At 44.1% G+C, this 27,810-nt stretch overlaps 1 protein-coding gene across 1 annotated transcript in view; it reads right to left on the bottom strand.

Annotated features, from left to right (window-relative positions):
- LOC120930382 (cadherin-related family member 4-like) overlaps positions 1-27,810 on the bottom strand; it is a 122,205-nt gene that overhangs the window by 5,492 nt on the left and 88,903 nt on the right. The window contains exons 17-19 of the mRNA XM_040341572.1: positions 26,000-26,145; positions 17,300-17,441; positions 1,763-2,001 (exon numbers count right to left, since the gene is read on the bottom strand). Coding sequence (XP_040197506.1) covers positions 1,763-2,001; positions 17,300-17,441; positions 26,000-26,145 — 527 coding nt within the window. The remainder of the gene's footprint in view (positions 1-1,762; positions 2,002-17,299; positions 17,442-25,999; positions 26,146-27,810) is intronic.

Here is a 27,810-nt window from a genome sequence, read left to right as displayed (position 1 = left end):
TGGGGGTCCCATGCTAAGAGGTCTGTGCTTGGGGGGGGGGGTCTTTTCTGAGGGGATTGTGCTGAGGGAGTCTGTATTGAAGGAGTGGGCTGGGACTGGAAGGGAGGATTTAGGTATGTTAGGGGAGATCTATATTATGGTAGATGTGGGTTTGAGGCTGGTTTGTACTGGGAAGAGGTTATCATTTTCTGGTTGTATTATGTTCTACAGATTCTATCTGTCAGTCTATACAGTGTCTTACTGCCTGATAGAGGCTGTGTTCTCCTGGCCATGACATCACAGGGAGGAACAGCATGAGAAACCTCCAAGTAGGCAAGTTACCACTGAACACCAATGCCACGGAGGGTCTTTTATTATCCCAGTGATATCTGTGCCTCGAAGTAGGGCACTAACACCAATGTTCAGGAGGTGGGGTCTTATATTATTCTCGCTGACACCAATTTCCAACGGTTTATTAATAATAATTCTTACTGAGATCAATGGGCCAGATTCAGGTACAATAGCGCCGGTGTAACGTAAGCCATTTACGTTACACCGCCGCAAGTTTTCAGTTTTAGTGCCCGATCCACAAAGCACTTACCTGGAAACTTGCGGCGGTGTATCGTAAATACGTCCAAATCGAATGGGCGGGTAACATTTAAATTAGGCGCGCTCCCGCGCCGGACCTACTGCGCATGCTCCGTTTCCTAACTCCCGCCGTGCTTTGCGCGAAGTGACATCATTTTTTCGAACGGCGACGGGCGTAGCGTACTTCCGTATTCCCGGATGTGTTACGCAAATGACGTGAAATTTTAAATTTCGACGCGGGAACGACGGCCATACTTTAGACAGCAATAGGTTTGCTGACGAAAGTTAAGGCACCCAAAACGACGACTAACTTTGTGACGGGAAACTAGACTAGCGGCGACGTAGCGAACGTGAAAAACCGTCGTGGATCGCCGTAACTCCTAATTTGCATACCCGACGCTGGTTTACGACGCAAACTCCCCCCAGCGGCGGCCGCGGTACTGCATCCTAAGATCCGACAGTGTAAAACAATTACACCTGTCGGATCTTAGGGATATCTATGCGTAACTGATTCTATGAATCAGTCGCATAGATACTCTGAGAGATACGACAGAGTATCTGAGATACTCCGTCGTATCTCCTTTGTGAATCTGGCCCTAAGTCCCATTGATTACTCCAACTGACCACCAACATAGGTACATTTTTTACTCCTACTGACCACTGATCCACAAATACTGTAGAATTTTCTTCTATTGACCAGTGACCACTGAGATAGAAGTTTTTTTTAACTCTACTGACTATATAAGCAGTAACATTCCGTACTCCTTCTGACCACTCATGCACATTGCAGCTTTAGAAAGCTACCAAAATCAATTTAAAATAGTGATTTATTTTCCCCCAAAATCTCCAGACTTTGCTAATATTTAAACTCTCAATTTTATTCAACCCTAGTCATATGTCACATATGCTTGTAGCCACATGTGATTGTGGCTGACAAGGCTTGGGGACCTTTTACATTCAGACACAAGGATGTACCAAAGTCTGTCATCTCCAGAATTACACCTGCTGAAACCAGCATGACTCCAGCTAATAGGTTTAAAATCCTTAATATCAGGATAGTAGATCAATAGACATAAACACCAGACTTTAAGCATTGGTTGCTATGAAGATTTTTATTCCACTTTTTTTTCTTTTTGTATATCTTACCTTGAAAGCGAAACCCAAGTTAAAGAAAAAAGAATTAGGAGATTCCTACCTGTGCTGTTGTAGCTTTCTGTGTGGTAGTTGGAATTGTAGTTGTCCAGGGCACCACATGTATTATTACAGTTGCTGTGGTGGATAACTGCAGTGCTTTATTTCCACCCAGCTCATCAGTCACTTTAATCAGCAATTGAAACAATGTTGGGTCCTCAATGCCTTCAAAAACATTATATTGAAAGTTCTGCATGCTCATTACAGAATCCCTCTGAAGAAAAAATCGGTTGGCTTTATTTTCTGTGAGACAAAACAACAATCCTAAAGTTAAAGGAGTCTTATTGTATTTTAGCATGTATGCATGCTAAGTAATATGTAAGTCTACATTTACAGGTATGTTACTTCTCACATAGACCCCAGTACTCTCCCTGGCAATGGCTTCATTTGTTTTCCTTTTAGAAGGCCTGCACCATCTAGGCCAAGGCATTATCCAAGGTCAGCTTCTACTTCTAGGACTAAATTGCTGGCTTAGAAATGGCACAATCATGTAAATCCTAAAGCCTGTACAATCTTGGCTGAGATCACAAATATCTGCCACAACCTTTTACATTTGGGACTTGCTACAGTGCTACAATCAGATAACCAGAGGAGAGGAGACTGAAATTGAGACTCCTTCCTCAGTCTTGGTAAAGCACCTTGACTGGACCTAAAGCATTGCTATATACAAATTTAGCCCTGGGTCACATTGGTAAGATTTGACATTCGATTTGACATGTCAAATCACATGTCATATCGGCGGCATTTACCAGGGAATTGCCAGCAATAGCACGATCCTAATCGGACTTGGAAAATGTGGAGCTGCACCGATTTAAAAAAAGTTGTTTCTGTACTACTTCTTGCGATTTTGGGCCAGGATGTACAATGACATCTGTGCAGAAACATGCACAGATGTCTCTAAAAAAGGCAGCTAAAACCGGGAATGACAAGCAGGAGTGAAATTGTGCGAGTTCAGATGAACTCGCACGACTTCATTCGGGCAAACCAGTTTGAACCTGGGCTAAAGGTAGACTTTTTCAAAAAAATGTACATTGCGACATCTCTTGAATTCATATAGGTTTGCAGAAAATACTGAAAAGTCCACATTTAAATAATCCAGTTAGGTAGCAGTTCTTGAGTAAGGCCCCGTACTCACGACCAAACATGTCTGCTGAAACTGGTCCGCAGACCAGTTTCAGCAGACATGTTTGGCCGTGTGTTGGCCCGAGCGGACCATTTTTGGACGGATCGGACAGGTTTCCAGCGGACAACTGTTTCCCGGACTTGTTTTAAAACAGTCCGCTGGAAACCTGTCTGCCCGGACATGTACGGTCGTCTGTACAGACCTACCGTACATGTCCTGCCGCCCGCATCCCTCGCATGCGTCGAATGACTTCGACGCATGCGTGGAAGCATTTTTAAGGCGGCCCGCCCACGTCGCCGCGTCATTGTCGCGGCGACACCGCGTCATCGACGCGGCGACACCGCGGACACGCCCCGCGTAATGTTTACGCGCGGGCTTCTGTTCGATGGTGTGTATAGCCATCGAACAGAAGTCCCCGGGCAGTCCCCGGCCAGACATGTCCGATGGAAACGGTCTGCAGACCGTTTTCATCGGACATGTCCTGCCGTGAGTACAAGGCCTAAAATGATAGCAGTTTTTGAGAGTAGAAATGCCACACTGATTTTGCCTTAATTTAATTCAAACTCATTCTTGTAAAAAGCAATACAGTGTGATGTCAGAGCAAAGTTCCGGGCAAGCTACCTCCTGGGGAAGTCCTTGTGATGAAGCAGGTCAAAATAGAAGTGACCTCAGATGCAGTGCCCCCAACCTGGAAGGATTGTATTCTGCATAGTATCAGCTGGCTGCCTTTCTAAAACTGTTTGGGATACTGTTTAATCGCTTGCCGACCAGCCGCCATTGCTTATTATACTGTGGCAGGTCGGCTTGATCCTGCAATTCACAGTAATTGTTCGTACGTGGCTGGCGGCCACAATGCCGCTGGCCACCTGTGATCGCTCCACAGAGCCAAAACGGGATGTGTCAATGTAAACAAACAGATCCCCGTTCTGTCAGGGGAGTACAGAATGATCGTCTGTTCCTAGTGATTAGGAACAGCGATCTCTCTCTACTCTCAGTCAGTCCACTCCCCTCACAGTCAGAAACCCCTTCCTAGGGAACACTTAACCCCTGTATTGCCCCCTAGTGTTAGCCCCTTCCCTGCCAGTGTCATTTACAGTAATCAGTGCATTTTTATAGCACTGTTCACTGTATAACTGTCACTGATCCAAAAAAAAGTGTCACGTGTCCAATCTGTCCGCCCCAATGTTGCAGTCCCACTAATCGCTGATCACTGCCAATACTAGTAAAAAATATATATATAATAAAAATGCCATAAATATAACCCCTATTTTGTAGAAGCTATAACTTTTGCGCAAACCGATCAATATACACTTATTGCGATTTTTTTTTTACCAAAAATATGTACAATACATATTGGCCTAAACTGATGTATTGCACGGTGGCCAAGACCACACAGCGGTTCAACAGGACAGGTTCAACTCAGAACAGACATCGCCATGGTCGACCAAAGAGGCTGCCAAAATTGCTGCAGGGGTTGAAGGGGTGGGGGGTCAGCCTGTCAGTGCTCAGATCATACGCTGCACACTGCATCAAATTGGTTTTGCATTGCTGTCCTGCCAGAAGGAAGCCTCTTCTAAAGATGATGCACAGGAACCCCTGCAAACTGTTTTCTAAAGACAAGCAGACTAAGGACATGGATTACTGGAACCATGTCCTGTGGTCTGATGAGACCAAGATAAACTTATTTGGTTCTGATGGTGTCACGGGTGTGTGGCGGGAACCAGTTGAGGAGTACAAAGTCAAGTCTGTCTTGTCTACAGTCAAGCATGGTGGTGGGAGTGTCATGGTCTGTGTTTCCGGCACAGGGAGGCTACAGTTTATTGAGGGAACCATGAATGCCAACATGTACTGAAGAAAAGCATGATCCCCTCCCTTCAGAGATTGGGCCACAGGGTAGTATTCCAACATGATAACGACCCCCAATAACACCTCCAAGATGACCACTACCTTACTAAAGAAGCTGAGGGTAAAAGTTATGGACTGGCCAAGCATGTCTCCAGACCTAAACCCTATTGGTGATGGAGCGCAAGGTCTCTAACATCCACCAGCTCCATGATGTTGTCATGGAGGAGTGGAAAAGGACAACCTGTGAAGCTCTAAAGAACACCATGCTCAAGAGGGTTAAGGCAGTGCTGAAAATAATCATGGCCACACAAAATATTGACGCTTTGGGCCCAATTTGTACATTTTCACTTAGGGGTTAACTCACTTTTGTTGCCAGCGGTTTAGACATTAATAGCTGTGTGTTGAGTTATTTTGAGGGGACAGCAAATTTACACTGTTATACAGGCTGTAAACTCACTACTTTACACATTTTAGCAAAATGTAATTACCGTATTTATCGGCGTATAACACGCACAGGCGTATAACACGCACCCTAATTTTAAGAGGGAAGTTTAAGGAAAACATTTTTTCACAGCCCCCTCCCCAGTACACAGCCCATCCATTATACATCTCCCCATCCAGTACACATCCCCCTTATCCATTATACATCCCCCTGTCCATTATACATCACCCCCTCCATTATACAGCCTCCCTCCCCAGTATACAGCCCCTGTCAATTAAACATCCCCCCCATCCAGTACACAGCCCCTTATCCAGTACCCATCCTCCTATCCAGTATACAGCCCCCCATCCACTATACATTCCCCCACATCCACTATACATCCCCCCATCCAGTACACATCCCCCCTATCCAGTACACATCCCCCCATCCATTAAACATCCCCCCATCCATTATACAGCCCCCATTGATTATAATACCCCCATCCAGTACACAGCCTCCCCATCCATTAAACATCCCCCCAATCCAGTACACATCCCCCCATCCATTATACAGCCCCCGTTGATTATACATTCCCCCACCCAGTACACAGCCACACTGCACTCCCATGAGACCCCCAGTCTCCTGGGACAGTGCTGCCAGCATTCTCTACAGTTAAGTTAAAAAAAATCACTGTCAGCCCCTTCCACACTGCTCCTCCTGTGTCACTCCTATTGCAAACTGAAGCTTCCATCTACCTCAATAGCTCAGTTTTTTTCACTGACCTGGTCACATGACTGCTCTCCTCTGATGTTACACAGTAGGTCATGTGACTGCTCTCCTCCTCCAATCAAAGCTACACTCAGAGGAGGAGGAGGAGAGCAGCCAGAAAAAAACGGAGCTATAAAGATATTTAAAAGCTTTGTTTTACAATGACACTGACACATGAGGAGCGGTGTAGAAGGGGTTGGCAAGTGACTTTTTTTTCCCAACTTCAGACTATGCAGGGGATGCGGGACAGCCAATGGGTGGCTCCTGGGGCAGACTGCCCGATCCCCGACCCCTATTGGTAAAACATGATATCGGCGTATAACACGCAGTCACTGTTTACCCTCTGTTTTCAGAGGAAAAAAGTGTGTGTTATACGCCGATAAATATAGTACTTCAATGTTGTCACATGAAAAGATATAATAAGACTTCCGTTTTCCGGGGGAGGAGTCGGAAGCATGGCGGAGTAGGCGTCCTCGCTAGGAGAGTCCTCCGAGTCCCGCGGTGCTCGCTAACCAGGAAAGCGGCTAAAATTTTGCAATCCCCGCCCGTCCCTTAACGCCCCTTGAGCGGGGAGAAAGACAGGCTCGCGCGGCAGATGTCGCGACGAGGTCGGAGCGCCGCGAAGCACATCGGGGGTGCCCTTCCGCACCGAGCCAAGCGCACATCACTCGGTTTTTGACTGGGAAGGGGGGCGAGCAGACGGATCGAGGAGCAACCAGGAGGAACTCGCTGACAGAGAGCTTACCATCAGCGCCTGGAAGGACAGCTCCCTTATCCACAGAGCCGGCGGCTCCCGCAGCAGCAACGGATACACGGCTGACAGGTCGGAAGGAGAAGCCTCTGGAGCAGAGAGCAGTGCCTATTGGAAGTCAGTTGAGAAGAGCTTCATGCATTGAAACTGTGAGGGAAGGAGCCCAGCATTCAACACTTACAGGTGGACATTTGGCTTTACACAGGGTGGAACATACAGTGGAGGTTATAGTAAAGGAGCCACCTACCCTCAACTTATTAAGTAGAGCCTTGCCATCCCTGGGGGGGCCCTCAGAGCCCGCTATAGAGCCCGCTTTAGGGCCCTCCACAGAACCTAGATTAGGGGCTGTGAGTCCATCATTGGGTCTAAGCATGGAGGCAACTAAACAGGGCCTGGGCATTGAAATGACCAGTCAGACAATGGCAGCGGAGGCATCAGGATTGCATACCCCAAATAAGTTACAACATTCACAAGAGATTGGGAGAGGAGAACCGGGATCCTCCACAGATATTGGGCAAATTAGTAGGCTTATTCAAGCACTTCCTACTAAAGAAGACATACAGCAGATAGTAGCAAACATCACTGCTACACTGAGGGGTGAGATTGAAAATGTACATGCGAAGGTAGCGGAAGCCGACCAAAAAATTGGGAGATGCGAGGAGCAGCAAAACGGTATGGAAATCAGACTGACTGAGTTAGAGGAAAAATTACTGTTTCAACAGAGACACTTGATCAGGCTGCAATTGCAGGCTGAAGAAACAGAAAATAGAAGTAGAAGAAATAATCTTCGCATTAAAGGTATTCCTGATAAATATGAAGGTTTGGAACTACCTTATTGAACAAAATTCTGAAAAAACCCTCAGACGCTGCTCTTGAATTGGACAGAGTCCATAGAATCCCCTCAGTACGATACCAAGATCAAGTGAACCCCCGAGACGTGCTATGCAGAGTCCACTTTTACTTGACTAAGGAAGAGATTCTCAGGGCGGCATTGAAGGAAGGGTCTTTGGGGGTGCTGGAGGGGGTGGAAATCCATATATTTCAAGACCTTTGCTGGCAAACCAAAAACAGAAGAAGGCTATTAAAACCTTTACTGGATTATATGCGCAGTAAGGGGGCTACTTATCGTTGGGGGTTTCCACTGGCTTTAATAGTAAACAAGGAAGGAAGGAGCTACTATTTGAGTGAGCCCTCGCAGCTTCAAACACTCTTTCAATTTCTGGGAGCTGACCCAATAAGTGTTCCTAACTGGTTTTACCTGTCAGTAATAGGGGAAAGGAAAAATCTATTCAACTAAAGAAGACCTGTCCCAAATGATGTCAGGAGAGGTCTGTGGGAGCGGCTCCCCCTCCTTTCCCTCTTCTTTTTTCCCCGGTTTTTCTTCCTCCTTTTTTTCTCTTCTCCTTCCTAGATGCTGGATGGACTTTCCTAATTTTTTTTTTTGGGGAAGGAGAAAGAGAGAGCCAGATAAATAACAAATAGGCATATGCCGGGCTATTGGTAAGGGGTACAAGGCCTGCTTTCTACCACAATCCGTGATATCAACTCTTTTTTGCTCCTACAAGAGGACTGGAAGGGGGTAGATTGCAGGAACAGTGAGGAAGAGAGAAGGAAGAAGAAGGGAGAATGGGGTACGGCGCCCTGCGCAAGGGAGCTGTCTGACAATGGTCTCCTGCGGACAACAGTGGGGGGGGCTATGTCTCGAGGATGAGTAGGGGAAATTTTTTCCCCTTTTTTTTTTTTTGTTTTGTGTTTTTTGGGAGGGGAAGGAGGTGGGGTGGAGTGGGGGGGGGGAGCAGGTAATGGGACTTTGAGGAATGATAAATGTATGACAGAGCCTAATCATGTTCCCCGGCCCCTTACCCTCCCCCCCCCCCTTTTTTTCTTTTTTGTAGGTAACTGGACTAGATGTGGATTTGTTGTGCGGTCTGAATATGTATATGTTTATAGAGTAATAGGATATGTATAGGTATAAGTACACTGAAAAAAGGGTACGAGGACTGGTGGATAATTGTTAAAAGAGCATGTGATTTATTATAGATCCCAAATACCAGAAATCACCTGGCTTTTCTTTCCCCCCCTCTGGGCTACGTGGGCGCACCAGGGAGGGGGGGAGCTGAGGAGGGAGGGGGGGGGACCAAGGGCACTTATACAGAACAACACTTGACCACACCCCGATGGAGGCTCATGGAATTAGAGGGCCCCAGGATTGCACTGCATTATAGGGAATCATAAGTAGATGTTTATTACCCTTTTTTTTTAGGGGGGTGGATGTCTTTCCTTTTTTCCCCCGGGGGGAAGACATTGAGGAGGATTGATGCACGAGATACACGATACACGGAATGAGAAGTTTTTTTTCTTTTTTGCCTCACTTTTTGGGGATGGTTCATTCAGGGGGGGGGAAGGAGGGGGGGGTGGGAGGGGGCAAGGGAGATGGGTAATTCATATTATAGAAGTGGGGGTCTACATTATAGAAGTGGGTTTTTTTTTTTTTTGGGTAATGGGGGGGGGGGGGAGTGGCCCACAGAACCAACAGACGCGTAGGTAGATCCAAGGAGGGAGGGGGGGGAAGGGGAGAGAATAGGAAGGAGGGAAAAGGGAAAGGTGAGAGGGTACGAGGTTAAGAGGAAGAGGTAATATATTGTGACATAAAATTTTTTCTTTTTTTTACCTCACATCGTACCTGCCATTATGACTTTTTCCTTATACTATATCCACCAATAGAGCTATTACCTTACACTGCACCAAACATAATATACACTAATATAATGCAACCCCTGCTAAATATGACTATTACTTCACGTCGTACCCGCCAATACGACTGTTACCTCTTGATTGATGACCATGTTGTAATATTATAAAGGAGGTAATGGAGACTGACCAGAGATTAGGGTCAAGTAAGAGGATAGCGTTTTAAGCGGGCTCTAGTGGGATTTATTTATAATATCTATAACTTAATAGTAGTATGGGGTTTTTTTTTTTTTCATTATTACGTATTATGAACAGGAGGCATGGTCCTCCTCACGACAGGCGGATATAATAGTCGATAACTTAGAGGGGACATAGTTCCTCAGAGTTAAGAGGCAATACAGGAGTAGAAGGATGGGGATATGGCACTAATACCTCGAGGGCGAGCACCGGACTGGGGGCAGCGGACGTGACTCTCCGCTGTGTTTTCACACTTTCCCCCAATAAAGCCTCCTCCAGTTGGGGGGTAGTCGGAGACGCTAGGGTTTTTTTTTTTTTGGTCCCTGGGTGAAGGTGGGACATCTCGGGTTGGGGGAAGTTGTTACCACGAGAGGGTCAATAAAGATTACTCGGACAATCGGATGGTGGTCCTGAATCCGAGATACAAGGGGGGGGGGATATTTTTTTTTTTTCCTCTCTTTCTCCCTCTCGCTGTCTTCGCCTCCTCCCTCCGCCTCACTCTCGCAGAGATAGGGAGGTAGCGCGTGTAATAATTGGAGCCCGTAATAGAAGTTTACAAGAGTTATCAGATAAATCGTTACGAGATGAATAGAATAAATATAACTTCGTATAATGTGAAAGGGTTAAACATCCCAGAAAAAAGAACAAAACTAATGTTGGAAATAGGGAGATTAAAATCACAAATAGTTTTTATCCAGGAAACACACTTTAGAAAGGATAAAATCCCAAAAATGAGGTCTCAGAGATTCCCAGTGATATATATGGGGGCATCTCAGTCCTCAAAAGCAAATGGGGTGGCAATCTTACTGGCTAAAAATATATCTTGGAAAGAATCTAAAGTAGTGGTGGACGAGGAAGGCAGGTTTCTCCTGATAAAAGGGACAATAAACGAGCAAAAGGTCACGTTAGTTAACATCTACCTTCCGAATGAAGATCCGGTCCCCACACTGGAAAAATTTGCAGAAGTGATAAAAGAAAATAGAGAAGGGGTTTTGATTCTTGGAGGAGATATGAATATGGTGTGGGACCCCACTCTGGACTCGTCTAGGGGGTCTTACAGCATATCTAATAGTAAACTGAGAAAAGCAAGGAGCATAATTTATGACCTACAATTAGTGGATAGCTGGAGGGCACTGCATGCCCATGAAAGAGATTACAGTTTTTACTCCCATAAACACAAAACTTATACAAGAATTGACTATTTATTCCTGGACCAAAAGGTCCTAATGAATGCAAGAGAAGCATCAATAGGCTCAATTACAATTTCTGATCATTCCCCCAGTTAGCTGTCTTATTGAGTGGGGAGTTTTGGGACACAGGGAGTGGACCTGGAGGTTAAATGAAACTTTAATTAAAGATCCAGAGTATGAGGGGAAAATAAAGCAGGAAATAGAGACATTTTTTGAGAGGAATAATGACGACGAAATATCTCCGCTCTGTAAGTGGGAAGCACACAAGTGCTATTTGAGAGGAATACTTATTGCAATGGGGGCTCACAGAAAAAGAATCCTCAGTGCAAAGCTAGACACCCTTCTTGGTAAAATTAAGATAGTAGAGAATGAACACAAGAAAGCGCATAAAGGAGATCTTGAAGAGAGGCTGATGTCTCTTCGAGAGAAACTCAATTTATTTCTCATGGACAAGGCGAAAGCCAAGTTGAGCAGATGCCGGAGGGCCTTTTACGAGTTCGGGAATAAGCCAAGCAGGATGCTAGCGAACGCACTGAGAGAAACCAGATCCAAAAAACATCTAGAGAAAATAAAAATACAAGGAGATAACCTAGTGTACTCCTCACAATTAATAGCAGGAGCGTTCAGAGAATATTACAGTAGCTTATATCAATTAGAGGAACAGTCTACCCCAGGGAGGATACAGAGTAGAGAAGAGAGAGTAAAAACTTATCTGAGGGAGTCAGGAATGCCTAAAATTCCAAATGAGAGTATAGTTAACATGGAAAGTCCAATCACGGCGGGAGAGGCCCTAGAGGTAATTAAAGAAATGAAAGCAGGAAAATCCCCAGGCCCAGATGGATACACGTTACAATATTATAAGACTTTCCAGGACCAAGTAATACCTACATTTCTGGAGGCCTTTAACTCATTGAAAGATGGACAGCCGATGAGAGGAGAAACATTAGGAGCTCATATAGCAGTTATCCCTAAGGAAGGGAAGGATCCTACGGTATGCTCAAGTTACCGTCCAATATCCCTATTGAATACAGATTTAAAAATATTTTCCAAGATAATAGCGAATAGATTGGTGGCGCATGTTCCCCCTCTTATTCATCCAGATCAGGTGGGATTTGTCCCCGGTAGGGAAGGAAGGGAAAATACACAAAGAACGCTAAGTATTATTTACATGGCCCAACATTACCAGACCCTAATGGCATTAGTATCAACTGACGCGGAAAAAGCGTTCGATAGGGTGGATTGGGGATTTTTGAGCGCTACATTAAAGCACATAGGCTTAGGGACAGGAATGCAAAATTGGATTGCAAGCCTCTACTCTTGCCCGTCGGCAAGGGTAAAGGTAAACAAGGTACTATCCGATCCTTTTCCAATACGAAATGGAACAAGACAAGGCTGTCCACTCTCTCCAATTATTTTCGTCCTAACACTGGAGCCACTTCTGAGAACAATTAGATCAAACACGGATATAAGAGGTTTTCGGATTAAAGGGGAGGAATATAAAGTGGCTGCTTTCGCAGATGATCTTTTGTTCTCGGTGGTGGCTCCAGAATTGTCTCTACCAGCTCTGCTGAAAGAGTTGAGGGAATACGGAGACCTCTCTAACTTTAAAGTAAATAACAGTAAATCAGTGGCGATGGGGATATAAGTAAATCGACAGACCAAGGAACAATTACAAGGGAATTTTTCCTTTAAATGGACAGAGTCACACATACTCTATCTGGGCACTAACATTTCGAAAAAATTACATAGAATTTTCGAGTTGAATTTCGCCCCCTTGGTAAGGCAGATTAAGCTAGATCTCCTGAAATGGGACAAGGAAAGCTTCACTTGGTTTGGGAGAATAAACATATTGAAAATGAATGTCTTACCAAGACTACTTTATCTATTCCAAACCCTACCGGTAAAGATCCCTGTGGGATTTCTAAGGGACTTAAGATCCAGACTTGCCAAATTTGTATGGGCAGGAAAACCCGCGAGGATACGGCGAGAAATTCTGACCTTACCAAAAGAGAGGGGAGGAGTGGGTTTCCCAGATCCAATAGGATACTACGAGGCGTCACATATGGCTAGGACGGTTGAATGGTGTATAAATGAGAAGTCCAAACCTTGGATACGTATAGAGCAGAAAATCACATGCATTCCTTTGGAAGGTATGGCGTGGATCCAAGAGGAAGATATACCATTGGAGGTAAAAAAACACCCAACTTTAGGCGCTACTCTAGGAGTAATGAAAAAACGATTTAGGAGAACGAATCTTTCGAAATATCCAAGCCCACTCATGCCGGTATTGGGGAACCCCAAGTTCCATTTGGGACTTGTAGACCCACGTTTCGACACGATAAAATGTTTAGGCTGGAGTAGAATAATACACTTCGAAGGGGACAATTAAAGGACAGGGACAGAGGGAAGGGAGGAGGCAGTGAGAAAAGAACTTGACCCACTAAGACAAATTCAATTAAAAACTGCTATTAGAGCATTGAACCCAAAAGGATGCCCTCTCAGAGCTCTTTCAGGATTTGAGGAACAATGTTTGAAGGGAGAAGAGATGAGACACTCCCTCTCTCAGATGTATAGTCTATGGGTGGACCTTGAAGCCCCAAAGGAATTACCATTTGTACAAGCATGGGAAAGAGAGTTAGGAGTGAAATTCTTGGAAACACAGAAAACAAACATTTTTAACTTTGCACATAAAGCTTCCCTAGCCACAAGGTACCAGGAAGGGGGGTATAAGATTTTAACCAGGTGGTACAAAACTCCAGTTGCACTAAAGCGGATATTTCCCGAAATTTCAGACAGATGCTGGAGGTGTGGGGAAGAGAGGGGCTCAATGTTACATGTTTTTTGGACATGTCCAAAGCTAAAAGACTTTTGGAAAATGGTCATGGATACAATAAAAGAAGTATTGGATGTAGAGCTAGAAGAAAACCCTGCTACCTATTTACTACTTGATATACCAATCTCCATGACTAAGTTCAAAAATCTTTGATAAGACATTTTTTGACGGCGGCAAGGGCATGTGTACCAATTTTATGGAAAAGTACAAGCAGCCCTACTAGACAACAATGGCTAGGCAGAATATCAGAAATCCAACAGATGGAGAAGTTAACTGCAGGAATAAGAGAACAAGAGGATAATTATAGATCGACGAGGACCCCCTATATAAGATATAGAGAGGGAGCTCTGTGGGGGTGAGGTAGGGGGGAGGGAGACGGAGGCGGAGAGGGGAGGGGAAGGGGAAATATTTTTTTTTTTGGGGGAAGGTAGAGGGAGGGGGGGGGGGTAGGTATGGTATAGGGTAAGGGAAGAAGAGGGATTGTTTTGGTTCTTTTTTGTTGTTCCGTTTGTTTGCTTTTTTCTTTTTCTTTTTTCTTTAAAATAGTTATACAGAGAAGTCATAAGAGAGATAGGAGCAATCTGTTAATTTGTGTATTAGCATATCTAAGCCATATGTAATGGTAAAATTGGAAAATATGTTTGTTTAAAACTGAAAAATGTATAAAATAAAGAATTAAAAAAAAAAAAAAAGATATAATAAAATACAGGTGAAATTCGAAAAATTTGAATATCGAACAAAAGTTAATTTATTTGTTTTATTTATAAACTAATATATGGGATAGGCTCATTACATGAAAAGCAAGATAGTTCAAAACGTAATATGTCATAATTGTGATGATTATGGCTTACAGCTCATGAAAACTCCAAATCCACAATCTCAGAAAATGAGAATATTGTGAAAAGGTGCAATATTCTAGGCTCAAAGTGTCCCACTCTAATCAGCTAATTAAGCCATAATACCAGGACATTTTGGAGCACTTCATGCTTCTTTCCGTAGACGAGCTCTATGGGGATGCTGACTTCATTTTCCAGAGGACTTGGCACCTGCCCACACTGCCAAAAGTACCAAAACCTGGTTCAATGACTGTGGGATTACTGTGCTTGATTGGCCAGCAAACTCTCCTGACTTTACAGAAGTCCAATATTGTTCAATTTTTGTTTCAATTTTCCGAGATTGTGGATTTGGGGTTTTAATGAGCTGTAAGCCCCATAGAGAATCTATGGGGCATTGCCAAGAGAAAGATGAGAGACATGAGAACGAACAATGCAGAAGAGCTGAAGGTCACTATTGAAGCATCCTGGTCTTCCATAACACCTTAGCAGTGCCACAGGCTGATGGCTTCCATGCCACGCCGCATTGAGGCAGTAATTGCTGTAAAAGGGGCCCAAACCAAGTACTGAGTACATATGCATGCTTATACTTTACAGAAGTCCAATATTGTTCTATGTACAATTCTTGTTTCAATTTTCCGAGATTGTGGATTTGGGGTTTTAATGAGCTGTAAGCCATAATCATCACAAATATGACAAATAACGGCTTAAACTATCTTGCTTTGAGTCTAAGTCTAATGAGTCTATCTCATATATTAGTTTCACCTTTTAAGTTGCATTAGTGAAATAAATGAACTTTTGCACAATATTCAAATTATTAGAGTTTCGCCTCTTTTTACAAAAATGTGAGGGGTGTAGGTAAAGAGAGAATGTTTTGCTTTCTCACACTGCAGCATCTAAGCAAGAATCATGCAGTTACATTAGAAAATAAGATAAGGCAGCATTGAAGCCACCTTCACACCAGCACTTCTCCAGCTGGAAAATCTCTCCTACAAAAGGTGTTGGTCTAAAGCCGTGTACACACGATCGGAGTATCCGATGGTCTAAAATCTGACGGATTTTTTCATCTGAATTCCATTCAAGCTGTCTTGAATACACACTGTCAGAACAAATTCCGACCGTCCAAAATGCGGTGACGTAAAACACTACGATGAGCCGAGAAAATTAAGTTCAATGCTTCCAAGCATGCGCCGACTTCATTCTGAGCATGCTTGGATTTTTCTCCGACGGAATTCCACACAAACGATCGGAATCTCCCATCGGAAGAATTTAAAACCTGTTTTATTTTTTTTACTCCGATGGAAAAAAGTCCGATGGGTCCCACACACGACCGTAATTTCCGATGAAACAAGTCCATCTGACTTTTTTCATCAGAAAATCCGATCGTGTGTACGCGGCATAATAGTACTCACTCATATAGGTGCTAGGATTAGTTAGAGATAATGCTGGATCACTGGGGTTGTGTTACTAAAGGTAAACAGACTGTGCACTTTGCAGTTGCACTCTACGGGCCAGATTCACAGAAGAGATACGATGGAGTATCTCAGATACACCATCGTATCTCGGATTTTTACTGGTCCTATCTATGCACCTGATTCATAGAATCAGATACGCATAGATAGGGCTGAGATCCGACAGTGTCACACTGTGTTACACCGTCGGATCTTTTTTTTTATTTAAAAATGGCGCCGGGGGCGTTCCCGCTGATTTACACTGAATAATATGTAAATCAGCGAGATACGCGAAATTCACGAACGTACGCGGACCCGACGCTGTGTTCTTACGTCGTTTCCGTAGCGCGGTACCCGTCGTATACTTACCCCTGTTAAAAGCAGGGGTAAGTATTGTTAAGTATGGCCGTCGTTCCCGCGTCGAATTTGAAATTTCCTACGTCGTTTGCGTACGCCGATTCACGAACACGCGCGTCGCAAGTCCCACTCACGTCGCAACCACTGACGTCCTATTGACGTCAGTGGGAGCAATGCACGCCGGGAAATTCCCCAGACGACGCATGCGTATTTAAATCGGCGCGGGAGCGCGCCTGATTTAAATATGACACTCCCCTAGCCGCGGAATTTGAATTCCGCTGGGGGAGTTAGGATCCGCCGTCGCAAGTTTGGAGGTAAGTGTGTTGTGAATTTGACACTTTCCTCACAAACTTGCGAGGGCGGATCTTAAAACACATAGGTTACACGGATCTAAAGATCCGCTAACCTTTGTGAATCTGGCCCTACGAGTGGAGTTGCTCCAGAGCTTAGTAAATGAAGTAAACCTTCACTGTGTAAAGAATACCCAAGTGCAACTGCACTTTGCAAAGTTCTCTGTGTCCATTACCTTTTGAGGTCAGAGATTCTGATGTAACCAGTTAACATCTTTTAGATGCCCAAATGTGGATGTTATATTGCATCTGACCTTAAATAAGAAATTAAACATAGCACCTTGTTACATAATATTTTAACTCTATCACTTGTCACCAAATTTTTATCTATTATTTAATGAAATTTTTATGTGAGGTTCTTCAGTAACGACACCCTTTTCAGTTTGTCCTGGTGCCCATTGTCACCAGAACATAAAATTAAGGGAATTTTACAGGTATGACCACAAAAGAAATATTCCAATGAAGATACCCGTTTTAGTGGTAACTATGGGGCAGAATATGGTGCAGCTGTGCATGGTAGCCAATCAGCATCTATCTTCAGCTTGTTCAATTAGGCTTTCAGCAATAAAATCTGGAAGCTGATTGGTTTCTATGCAGAGTTACACCAGATTTTGCACTCTCCAGTTCTAGTAAAACATCTCTCTTTCTGTTATGTCTGCGTATGATAAGCAATCATTAGCAACAGTAATACCTGAGATTATGGCATAGTTTAATTCTTCATCAGGTGAGTCCTTGTCGGAGCACTGAAGTTTTATTACAGATGTATTTTTTGTAGAATACATAAGTGTCTCATAGTAGGCAGGGGAGCAAACTGGAGCCTCATCATTCACATTCTGCAGAACAAATATTTTATTTTTTCAGTGTAAATACTTTAGAAGAAAAACATCTTGCCTGGAAAGTACAGTAAAATCCCATATGCAAATACAAACCACTTCACTTTAGTTTGCACTGATAACTGATACAACACTATTATTGTAAATAACCTATCTGTAAATGAAGACGGTAGACTTCACTAAGGATGGGCACATTTACATTACAGCTTAGTGGATTATATGTCATTACAGGTTGTGTTCCAGTACTGATTTCACACATTCAGAACAAACATTATCAACACTTTTACTACGTTTTCTGTTTAAAAAAAATTGTGCTAGGAAGGAGTTTTAAATTGAATGGCTTGCGTTAGGATTGTAAAAATGCTCTTTTGTGTTTGATTTGCATAATATATATATATATATATTTTTTTTTTCAATACCCCCAGGTCTTTAGAAAGGTTTTAAATAATACATATTAGACCAAGTTAGGCCAAGGAAAACATTTAAGGGGTAGATTCATGTACCTTTATGCGGGTGTAGCGTATCTCCTATACGCTACGCCGCCGTAACTTTGAGAGGCGAGTATGGTATTTTCAAAGATTTTGCCGCCGAAGTTACATAAGCCCACCTAATTCAAATGTCATGCTTTCGTTGTGAACGTATATTACGGCCAGCCCCATTCACGGACGAGTTACGCAAACGACGTAAAGTTTGAAAAATTTTACGCGGTTCCGATGTCCATACTTAGCATTGGCTGCGCCATGTTTTTGGTGGTTTATCTTTACGCCTGAAAACCCCTTACGTAAACGGCGTATCTTTACTGCGACGGCCGGGCGTACTTTCGTGAATAGGCGTATCTAGCTGATTTACATATTCTAGGCGTAAATCAGCGTACACGCCCCTAGCGGCCAGCATAAATATGCAGTTAAGATACGACGGCGTAGGAGACTTACACCGGCCGTATCTTAGCAACATTTAAGCATATCTCAGTTTGAGCATACGCTTAAAGTTGCGATGGCGCGGATTTGGACTTACGACGGCGTATCTACTGATACGCCCGTCGTAAGTCTTTAAGAATCTGGCCCTAAATGTTTAAGCACATATAAAGCCTGCCATAGATGGTTCCAATTTTGGCTGGTTCAGCAGGGACCCGCCAAGATGCCCTCAAGTTTCTCAATCGATTTTACATATGATTATTGCTAGGGGCTATTATAACTCCATGCGAGGAATCAAGCAATTTTCTTTCCTGCAACCGCTCCATCTATGACTGGCCTAAGGCTCTTGTGTGGCAGTCTAAACAATTCCCAAATATAGTTACTATGTAATGCATACGCCTAAAAAAAAATACCTCCATTGGGTCTGCCTTCTTTATTTATGCCTCACATGCTTAGTAGCTCACAATGGGAGGGTTTCAGCAGTACAGTCAGGTCTGCCAATCCAGAAAGCATTGAGCAGGACTTGGAGTGGCCAACTGCTGACTGACAAGCTACAGGCTTACAAACAGTGACAATATTAGCCACACCCATTGCATCATCTTATCTAATTGTAGTGCAAGCATGGGAGGGGCAACACTTTATTCAGTAGCAGCACATCTATCACAGGAAGCTGCAAAATGTGGACTTCATTGTTAGCAGGGGTCAAGTCCTGGGGAAAAAAGTGTGGGAACTCCCACCCAAGATCCACTCCCCCACCAAAAAAAAATGATACGCTCATATGCATAATTACTAAACCGCAAGTTTTTTTTTCCGATCCACTGTACCTTAGTAATCCTTTATGTTACTGGCCGCTTCCTGTATATGGATTCATTGGGTAGTGTGCGGGTATTCCGTCACTTCCTCGATGCCGCAATGTCTCCTGGGAGCTTTTGTCATTGTTCCCAGGAGTCATTGCGGAGGCCTGCCGCAAGTTATCACGGGATTTAGAAAGAACTTAAAGCAAGCTGGGCATCGCCACTTAGTGAAGGATCAGCTTAGGCGCCTCGACTGCTAGTCCTGCAAAGGGAACGGCGTTCCTACTGTGAAAAAAGTACAGGGACACCGTTCCCACGCGTTCCCGCAGGACTCGAGTCCTGATTGTTAGAATCATTACATACTTGTAAGTCTTTGCAGGTGGACTAAGGAAAGACGATACATATGGATGTAGTTCTACAGCACACATATTTTTAATGACAGGCCATAGTTCCACATTAATACAAACCCTAGCTTTTGAATTTACCTCCAGTTCCAAGTCTATACAGCTCATTTTGAGACTTAACCATTAGGAAGCGTTGAGAACTAAGTATCGCTCACTTTGATAGTGAGGTTCATATAGCTCACTTTTGACAAGTTGTTAAAGGGGTTTTCCACCCATTTTGTAAGTTTATTAAAAGTCAGCAGCTACAAAAAGTGTAGCTGCTGGCTTTTAATAAACCGACACTTACCTGCTCCACGGCTACAGCGACGCGCCGGACGGGGCTCTGCTCCTCGCCCCCCCTCGCCGGCCGGTGTCTTCATGCTCAGTGTGGGCACCCGGCCGTGACAGCTTTCGGCTTCACGGCCGGGCACCCACTGCGCATGCGCGAGCGGCACTGCGCATGCGCGAGCGGCGCGGCCCGGCGAGGCGCCATCTGATTGGACAGGCGATTGCCGAGGACCTGTCACGTGTCCTGGGCGATCGCCTACAGCAACCCCTTCCTGTAGGTGATTAAGCTTAATCGCCTAGGCGATTAGGCTTAATCGCCTAGGCGATTAGGCTTAATCGTTTACCCGGAAGGAGGAAGTGGGACAGGAAGTCCCACTCCTCCTGAAGCCCCCACTCCCCCCTCAAAAAAATTACATGCCAAATGTGGCATGTAAGGGGGTGAGGAGTGGGATAAGCGGAAGTTCCAAATTTGGGTGGAACTCCGCTTTAAGAAAACCTATGGTATTCATTACTGTCACTGGCTACTATTGTTAGGAGCAATTTTTCAAATAACCACCAAGAGGTAAAAAAGCATTATTTTTCCCACTGACAGGCAATATAACAGGCATTTCTGTCACTGACCACCGATATATAGGGGCATGCTTTTTGGTGGTCATTAGAAGCATGCCCCCTTGCATTGGTGTCAGTGGGAGAAAGCACGGCTCAGATTTGGACTTAGTTGATTAATTACCTTTTGTAGAGCTTTGTGTCCTGTACTGTTGGCTCTGACTGATGACCAATGCCAGAACTCTGCAGGTAAGTGGTAATAAGCTCTTTTTTTGTATTCTATAGCCATAAAAACAGCCATGGTATTTAGAATAAGCCCTTCCCAGTCAAAGGGTCAAACCTATTATTGTGAGAATATTCAGATCAAAATTTGCTGCTACTTGGAATGTTAGCCTTCTCCTGCCTTGGCTGTAGTGAAGGATACTTTTTTGTCAGCCTTGTCAGCTTTGTATATGTGAAACATGTCAAAGTTTTCAGTGATGACCAATTTGTGAGCTGCGTGTCAGATTTTCAATAAAGAATTTCCATGACTTGGCAGTTCCTGGTCCAGATCATCATCTCACATCATTGACAAATGCCAACATTCATACTTTAAAACAAGGGACAGGATGTAAAGAATCTCTAAAAAAGAATCTAAAAAAGCCTTTGATGCCTTTTAATTATATTATATATTAAATCACTAATACGATTTCATTTTAAATTGTCCTTGATATTTAGGCACAGTTTGCTCACCTTTGTTTATAAATTTGCCATATAAGCATCACATTGCACAATATATTTTTCTATGTAAATGTCACAAGTTAGCCTGCAGTTTCATGCTTGTGTACTCTTACCTCCTTGCTGCAGTGTTTCTTTACCTAATTACTTTCACACGTGTGGTTTGTCTGTGCTCACCTATGTGCATTGTCTGCTATTCTGTGGACCTTTATTTCCTTCCCTTCCATCACTTCCTGGCCCGTCTCCTAGTTTGCTTGTCTATATAAGACATGCTCAGTGGAACCCACATTTCCTGAGTAATGTCATAGTTCTCTGAGCTCCCGTTTGCATACCTCTTGGCCATACTGTGTCTTACTACCTGTTTACCAACCCCCGGATTTGTTTAAATGGAAGCAAAAAGGTATTTTTTTTTTTACTGGAGTAAAGGCTTTTTTTGTTTTTTACATTTATCGGAGTGCGGCTGTCCATACCTTTTTGCTTCCATTTATGCTTCGTGCATTGCCTGCACCCACTGGATTTCTCTGAGTTCAGACTCACCCCCAAAGTGCACTCATCTGGAGCGGCGGTCTCTTTCCCCCGGATTTGTTTACCGTCTGTTCTTGTTCGCTGACCACACTGATCTCTGCTTGTATTCTGGATACCCTTTTGCCTGCTGCTTGTACTCAGCTAAGTGTACCAGGAGGCCATGTCCTAGTTCCAGCTTGCTACAAAGCCATCCCCACCATCAGGGGCTCTGGTAAAGAAGCAGGCTGGGGCTTAGACTCCATGACCTGAGTAACCCTGAGCTGGCGATCTACAAGAGCTCACTACCACAAACTCCTGACAGTAAACACAACAAGGTGTCAAAAATAGCTTCTTTAGGTCACTCCTTACAGATAAGGAAAGGAAACAGAGGAATCTGTATAGTTTAATTGTAAAGCACTAAACCAAACAGGAGATTAGATAGATAGCTATCCAGCTACTAAACATGCTGATTTCAGTCTGGTTTTAATTAAAGACAAATTACTAGCATAAGTGGCCTATTTGTCTCTTGTCATAATTTAATGTGCACAATAGCAATGTTCAGTACTTATATTAACCATGAGAATTAGATAGTTGTTAAGAAATGTAATGGCCTGTACTGTAATGTGGTGATTACAGCTTCCTAAGACAGTAGTAACTATTAGAACTAGTTGAGTCGGAAATAATGTTAGCACTGATTAAACATTATAGTGACTATTTAAGGTTTAAAGCAGAATTGTACACATTTAAAAAAAAACAATGTAATTGAGTTATATATAAACAAAATATTAACATTTTAATATGGCTTGATATAGGCCTCCTCTAATACCTGCCTAGATATATTTTAACTGGAAGAGGAAGGGATACCACTCTGAGCTACTCAAAGTTTCACTGCTTGCAGGTAGTATGTTTACAACTGTGAAGATCCAAGAGATTATATAGCTAATACTCCTTCATTTTCCAATTATAAGCTGGAGTGGGTTCAGCAACAAGCTGCATTATTGCAAATTAACCTGTGATGATATACTGTAAATATGGAGGCTGCAGTTGCTAACCTCATCTTATGAAAATGTTAGTTGCCCAATAGTCATGTTGATTTATTGCATTCAGTACTTTTTGAGTTGCTGCAATGAAACAAACATGCATACAAGAGTATGTCTGGGGAGCGCATTGTTGGCATAATGTCAATTAAATCAGTGATCAGTAGACAAGTGCCCCCCCCGCCCCCTACATTGACGGTAACTGCTAAAGCTCCTTCTTACCTTAATGGACCTTGGGAGATAAATAGATTGTTTGTCAAGTGTCATGTACTTGACACTTGACTTTATTTCCTTATTTCCTTACTACTAGTTATGCTCTACTAGTTTCCTGGTGGGGCAGCAATGCAATGGGAGCATTATAGGCATCATGTTGACATGCATGTGTGATTTGCCATGGTGATTATTACAAGTGGGCAATATATTTGTAACACACTTGTCATTAAACTGATTAAAGCAGGGTTTGACAAATTTGCTTGGAATCTAGGAGCCAGATAAAAAAGTTAGGAGCCAGAAAATGCGCCCCGTCCCGCCAAGCTCGTGCGCAGAAGCAAACACATACCTGAGTAGCGTCCGCATATGTAAACGGTATTTAAACCACACATGTGAGGTATCGCCTCGATCGTTAGAGCGAGAGCAATAATTCTAGCCCTAGACCTCCTCTGTAACTCAAAACATGCAACCTGTAGATTTTTTTAAATGTCGCCTATGGAGATTTTAAAGGGTAAAAGTTTGACTGCATTCCACGAACGGACACAATTCTGAAGCGTGACATGTTGGGTATCAATTTACTCGGTGTAACATTATCTTTCACAATTTAAAAAAAAATTAGATAACGTTACTGTTGTCTTGTTTTTTAATTAAAAAACGTGTATTTTTTCCCAAAAAAAGTGCGCTTGTAAGACCGCTGTGCAAATACAAAAGGTATTGCAACGGTCGCCATTTTATTCTCTAGGGTGTTAGAAAATATATATAATGTTTGGGGGTTCTAATTAGAGGGAAGGAGATGGCAGTGAAAACAGTGAAAAAACACTTTAAGAACTGCGGTTTTACTTGTAATGTCAATGGCCACCACCAGATGGCGCCAGGTCACAGAAGTAAGCTTGGGCCTTCACAAGGCTGCAAAGCCGCGGCCTCAATTACCGGCCGTTGTGGGCCCGCCGCGATCGCGCGGCGGGGGTGCACGGAGACACAGGATCCTGTGCCTCCGTGCGCCCCCACCTCCCCGCCACGTGATTGTGGCAGGCCCGCGACGGCCGGTAATTGAGGCCGTGGCTTTGCGGCCTTGTAGAAGATTTTCACCGCTCCAGGTGAGCCCTATAAACAATCAGGGACGGTCAGATTACCAAGGTGCTGGCAATGCACGTAGCAGTAGCAATAGGAGGAAGGAGATGGACAGCCACACTCCGAAATAACTTTTCAAAAAAGTTGTCTTTTATTTTCAAGCAGGAACATGCATAATCACCACAACCATAAACCAGGCTGTCCTGGTTTATGGTTGTGGTGATTATGCATGTTCCTGCTTGAAAATAAAAGACAACTTTTTTGAAAAGTTATTTCGGAGTGCAGCTGTCCATCTCCTTCCTCCTATTGCTTTTGCAGCCTTGTAGACTGCAAAGCCGCGGCCTCAATTACCGGCGGGCACGGGCGCCAGGTCACAATTTCTTGTCGCAATTGCGACCGGGCGCCCGGATTTTGTCGAGCCCTGCCATTGTCAGTGCCTTGAAAAAGTATTCACATCTCTTGAAATGTTCCTCACTTTGTCATGTTACAACCAAAACGCAAACATGTTTAATTGGGATTTTATGTGATAGACCAACACAAAGTGGCACATAATGGGAGAATGATAAATGTTTTTTATTTTTTTTTACAAATAAATATCTGAAGTAGGGTTGCACTCAGGGGCATCGGTAGGGGGTGGCTGGGGGGGTGAACCCCCGAATGTGACCCCGAAAAGCCCAGAGTCTCATGGCTGCAGGTCGCCATTATTAGCCCAGAGTTAGCGGCGAGCGCCGGGACCGATCTGATCCTGAGCACCGCCGAATGTGGCCGAGTGCCATAGCAGCAGGTTCCGCCTTCTGGAGCCGGCGCAACACCTATGTTGGACATACCACTGGTCCAATGCCGGGTCCGCGGGACGTGTGACGTCCATCATAGGTGCTGCAGAGCTCCAGAAGGCGGGAATTACAATTCTGGCATGTGGGTACCGCGCTGATAGTTGGAGGCCTGATCGTTAAGCTCCTCCACCATCCCGGGGATAACGGCACCGCTCAGTAGACTGCTGCAGTGCACAAAGTGTCCCGGTACCCGCAGACATGGCAAGCGACACGGCTCCCCACCTCTCCCCTCCCGCCAGCTGCTGCGGGGGATGTTTGAGAAAAAGAAGCAGGGGAAGAGGTCAGTAAATATGTTATTTACCAGCCCCTTCCTTGTGTGAATGAACACACTGAATGATCAGTACTGACTCCTAGAAAATGGTTTATTATGCTTAGTTTTGTAAATTAACAGGAATCAGACTGAATCTTTCCCCTGGGTGAAAGAATGTCTATCTTCACCACTGCCTGTATGATGCATTAAAATCAGCATATCTGCATTTTAGCACTGCTTGCCTTGGTAAGGTTGAGTTTCAGCAGTAGTGTATTTAGGTTTTGTGCTGCCCTAGGCCTGACTAAACTTGTGCACCCCCTAATTTAAATATGACCCACCCCTTTCTGTCAAGGCCACACCTCTTTCTGTTTAAGAAATACCCTGAAATTTTAGAGTGGGGACACTAGTTCTGAGGGCCTGGGGCATTGGAGTCCCTTAATTTGTATAGATGTCCTCTCACTTCCTGTTTGGTTATGGGGCAGGAAGTGAAGGGAAATCTCTGCAATTGGGAAATAAACTGACAGGGGCTATAACCTTCCCTTACTCTATCTAAAATGAAAAAAAAAATGTGTTGTCTATAGTTCTACTTCAAGCATACATTTCTGTTAATTTTATGGAGAGGACTAAGAAGATATAACCATACCAATGGTGCAGAAGAAAATATATAGCACAATATATAGGATGATAGGACAGTCAAAATTTTCTGGCGGGACTCTTGCCGTACTGCCCCCCTGCAAGGTGCTGCCCTAGGCCTGGGCCTTGTTGGCCTAGGCCAGGATACAGCGTTGAGTTGCAGAGAAAACAGAACATATAGAAAACACTTGTTTTATGGGTGTCCTGGCGGTGACAGTTTGGTGTTCTTCCAGTGCAAAAAAATGCCAGTGACCTTACTATGTGTGAACAGTCACTTATACCTTCTTATTGTGTCCTGCATCATTAAAAATAAAACTAGAAATCCTTTAAACATTATTGCGGTTTCTTTTATGGTACAAGCTACTGACATGTACTTACAGTAATAGTGATAGAAACAACTGTAAAAATCTTTCGCTGCTCTAGAGGATCTGGTTGCACATCGTTGTTGAGGTCAATTGCTTGTACAGAAACTGAGTATGTCTGCTTTTCTTCAAAATCCAGCTCACCGCGCACCTTAATGATTCCTATTATAAAACAACGTTTTTTTTCTTCTATAATTACATTGAACATTATACCAACATCCAAACAGTTCATTTAAACAGACAAAGGCCAAGTTCGTATATAGTGGATATAGTCTTGTAATTTAAAGGGTTTGCAAAGCCTTGTGTCTTTTCACCTTAATGCATCCTATGCATTAAGGTGAAAAAGCACCTTGCAGTCCCCGAGCCCCCGTTTTACTTAACTGAGCCACGAACTTCAGAGGGCGCGATCCCGCATCATTCTCAATGTGCCTGATCGTCTCTTCATTGGATAGATTGATAGCAGTACAGTCATTGTCTCCCGCTGTTTTCAATCAAATCCAATGACGCAGCTGCCTGGGGGGCAGGGCTGAGTCATACAATCGACAGCTATGGACGCCGATTGTATGGCACGGCAGCGCGCCTGCAAGGTAACCCCCTCAGGAGAGAGCTTACCAGAGGGGGTTAGCTCTTGCGGGAATAGGGAGGAGCCGGAGGGACTGCCGTGGGACCCCAGAAGAGGACTTTGTGCAAAATGAACTGCACAGTGGAGGTAAGCATGACATGTTTGTTATTTTTTTTTTTTTAAATAAGCTTTAGTATCACTTTAAAAACATGTGGCAATGTAATCATGGGATTTTTGTAGACATGTGTGGCTCGTTTCGTTACGGATTACAATTTGGATGAATTTTCCTTATTCGCAAATTCGGAAAATTAGAATAGTACCGAATTTAACTTCTTGCCACCCGTCCGCCGTCAAATGATGGCGGAGCGGTGCGGCTCTCATTCTGATTCATATATGACAGCGTTCCAGAACAGCCACTCTTGCGCACCTGAGGGGTCGTGCAGCACGGCGATTGTGGCCGCACAGTGTTGCTAGGACAATGGCGCAGCCCTGATCTCTGTAAAGAGCCACGTCCGTGGCTCTTTTACCATGTGATCGGCTGTGTCACAGGTAAACACAGAGATGCCGGTAATCGGCTCTCCTCGCCTCACACTGACAGAGTGTGAGGAGAGAAAAGCCGATCAGCGGCATCTCCTCACAGGGGGACATGTAGGAATGTAATCAGGGCACTGATCATCAGTGCCCTGATTACAGTATGTCAATTTAAGTTTTACAAATCAGTGCCTGCCATTGCCCACCAGTGCCAGCAATCGGTGCCCACCAGTGGCACCAATTAGTGCCCACCACTGCCCACAAGTGCCACCAATCAGTGCCCATTAGTAATGCCAGTCAGTGCTGGCTATCAGTGATGCCTATCAGTGCTGCCCATCAATGCCCAGCACTGCTGTTAATCAATGCCCATCAGTATCACCCATCAGTACTGTCTATCCATGCCGCCTATCAGTGCCCACCAGTGCCGCCTATTAGTGCCTACTAGTATCGCCTATTAGTGCCCACCAGTGCCACCTAACAGTGCCCGTCAGTGCCATCTAACAGTGCTCATCAATGCCACATATCAGTGCCACCTATCAGTGCCCATAGGTGGGCATATTAGTGCCTCCTCATCAGTGCCACCAAATCAGTGCCCATAAGTTCCACCCTATCAATGTCCACCAGCTCAGCCTATCAGTGCCGCCTCATCAGCGCAAATCAGTGAAGGCGAAAAATTACTTAGTTTATGTCAGTAAATTGTATAACTAGGTAAAAAACATATTTTTTTCAAAAAA

Source organism: Rana temporaria, chromosome 3 (assembly GCF_905171775.1).
Source record: "Rana temporaria chromosome 3, aRanTem1.1, whole genome shotgun sequence".
NCBI classification, from domain to species: domain Eukaryota; kingdom Metazoa; phylum Chordata; class Amphibia; order Anura; family Ranidae; genus Rana; species Rana temporaria.
Note: the sequence above shows the minus strand (reverse complement) of the source record. Positions and strands in the feature narration are given on the sequence as shown.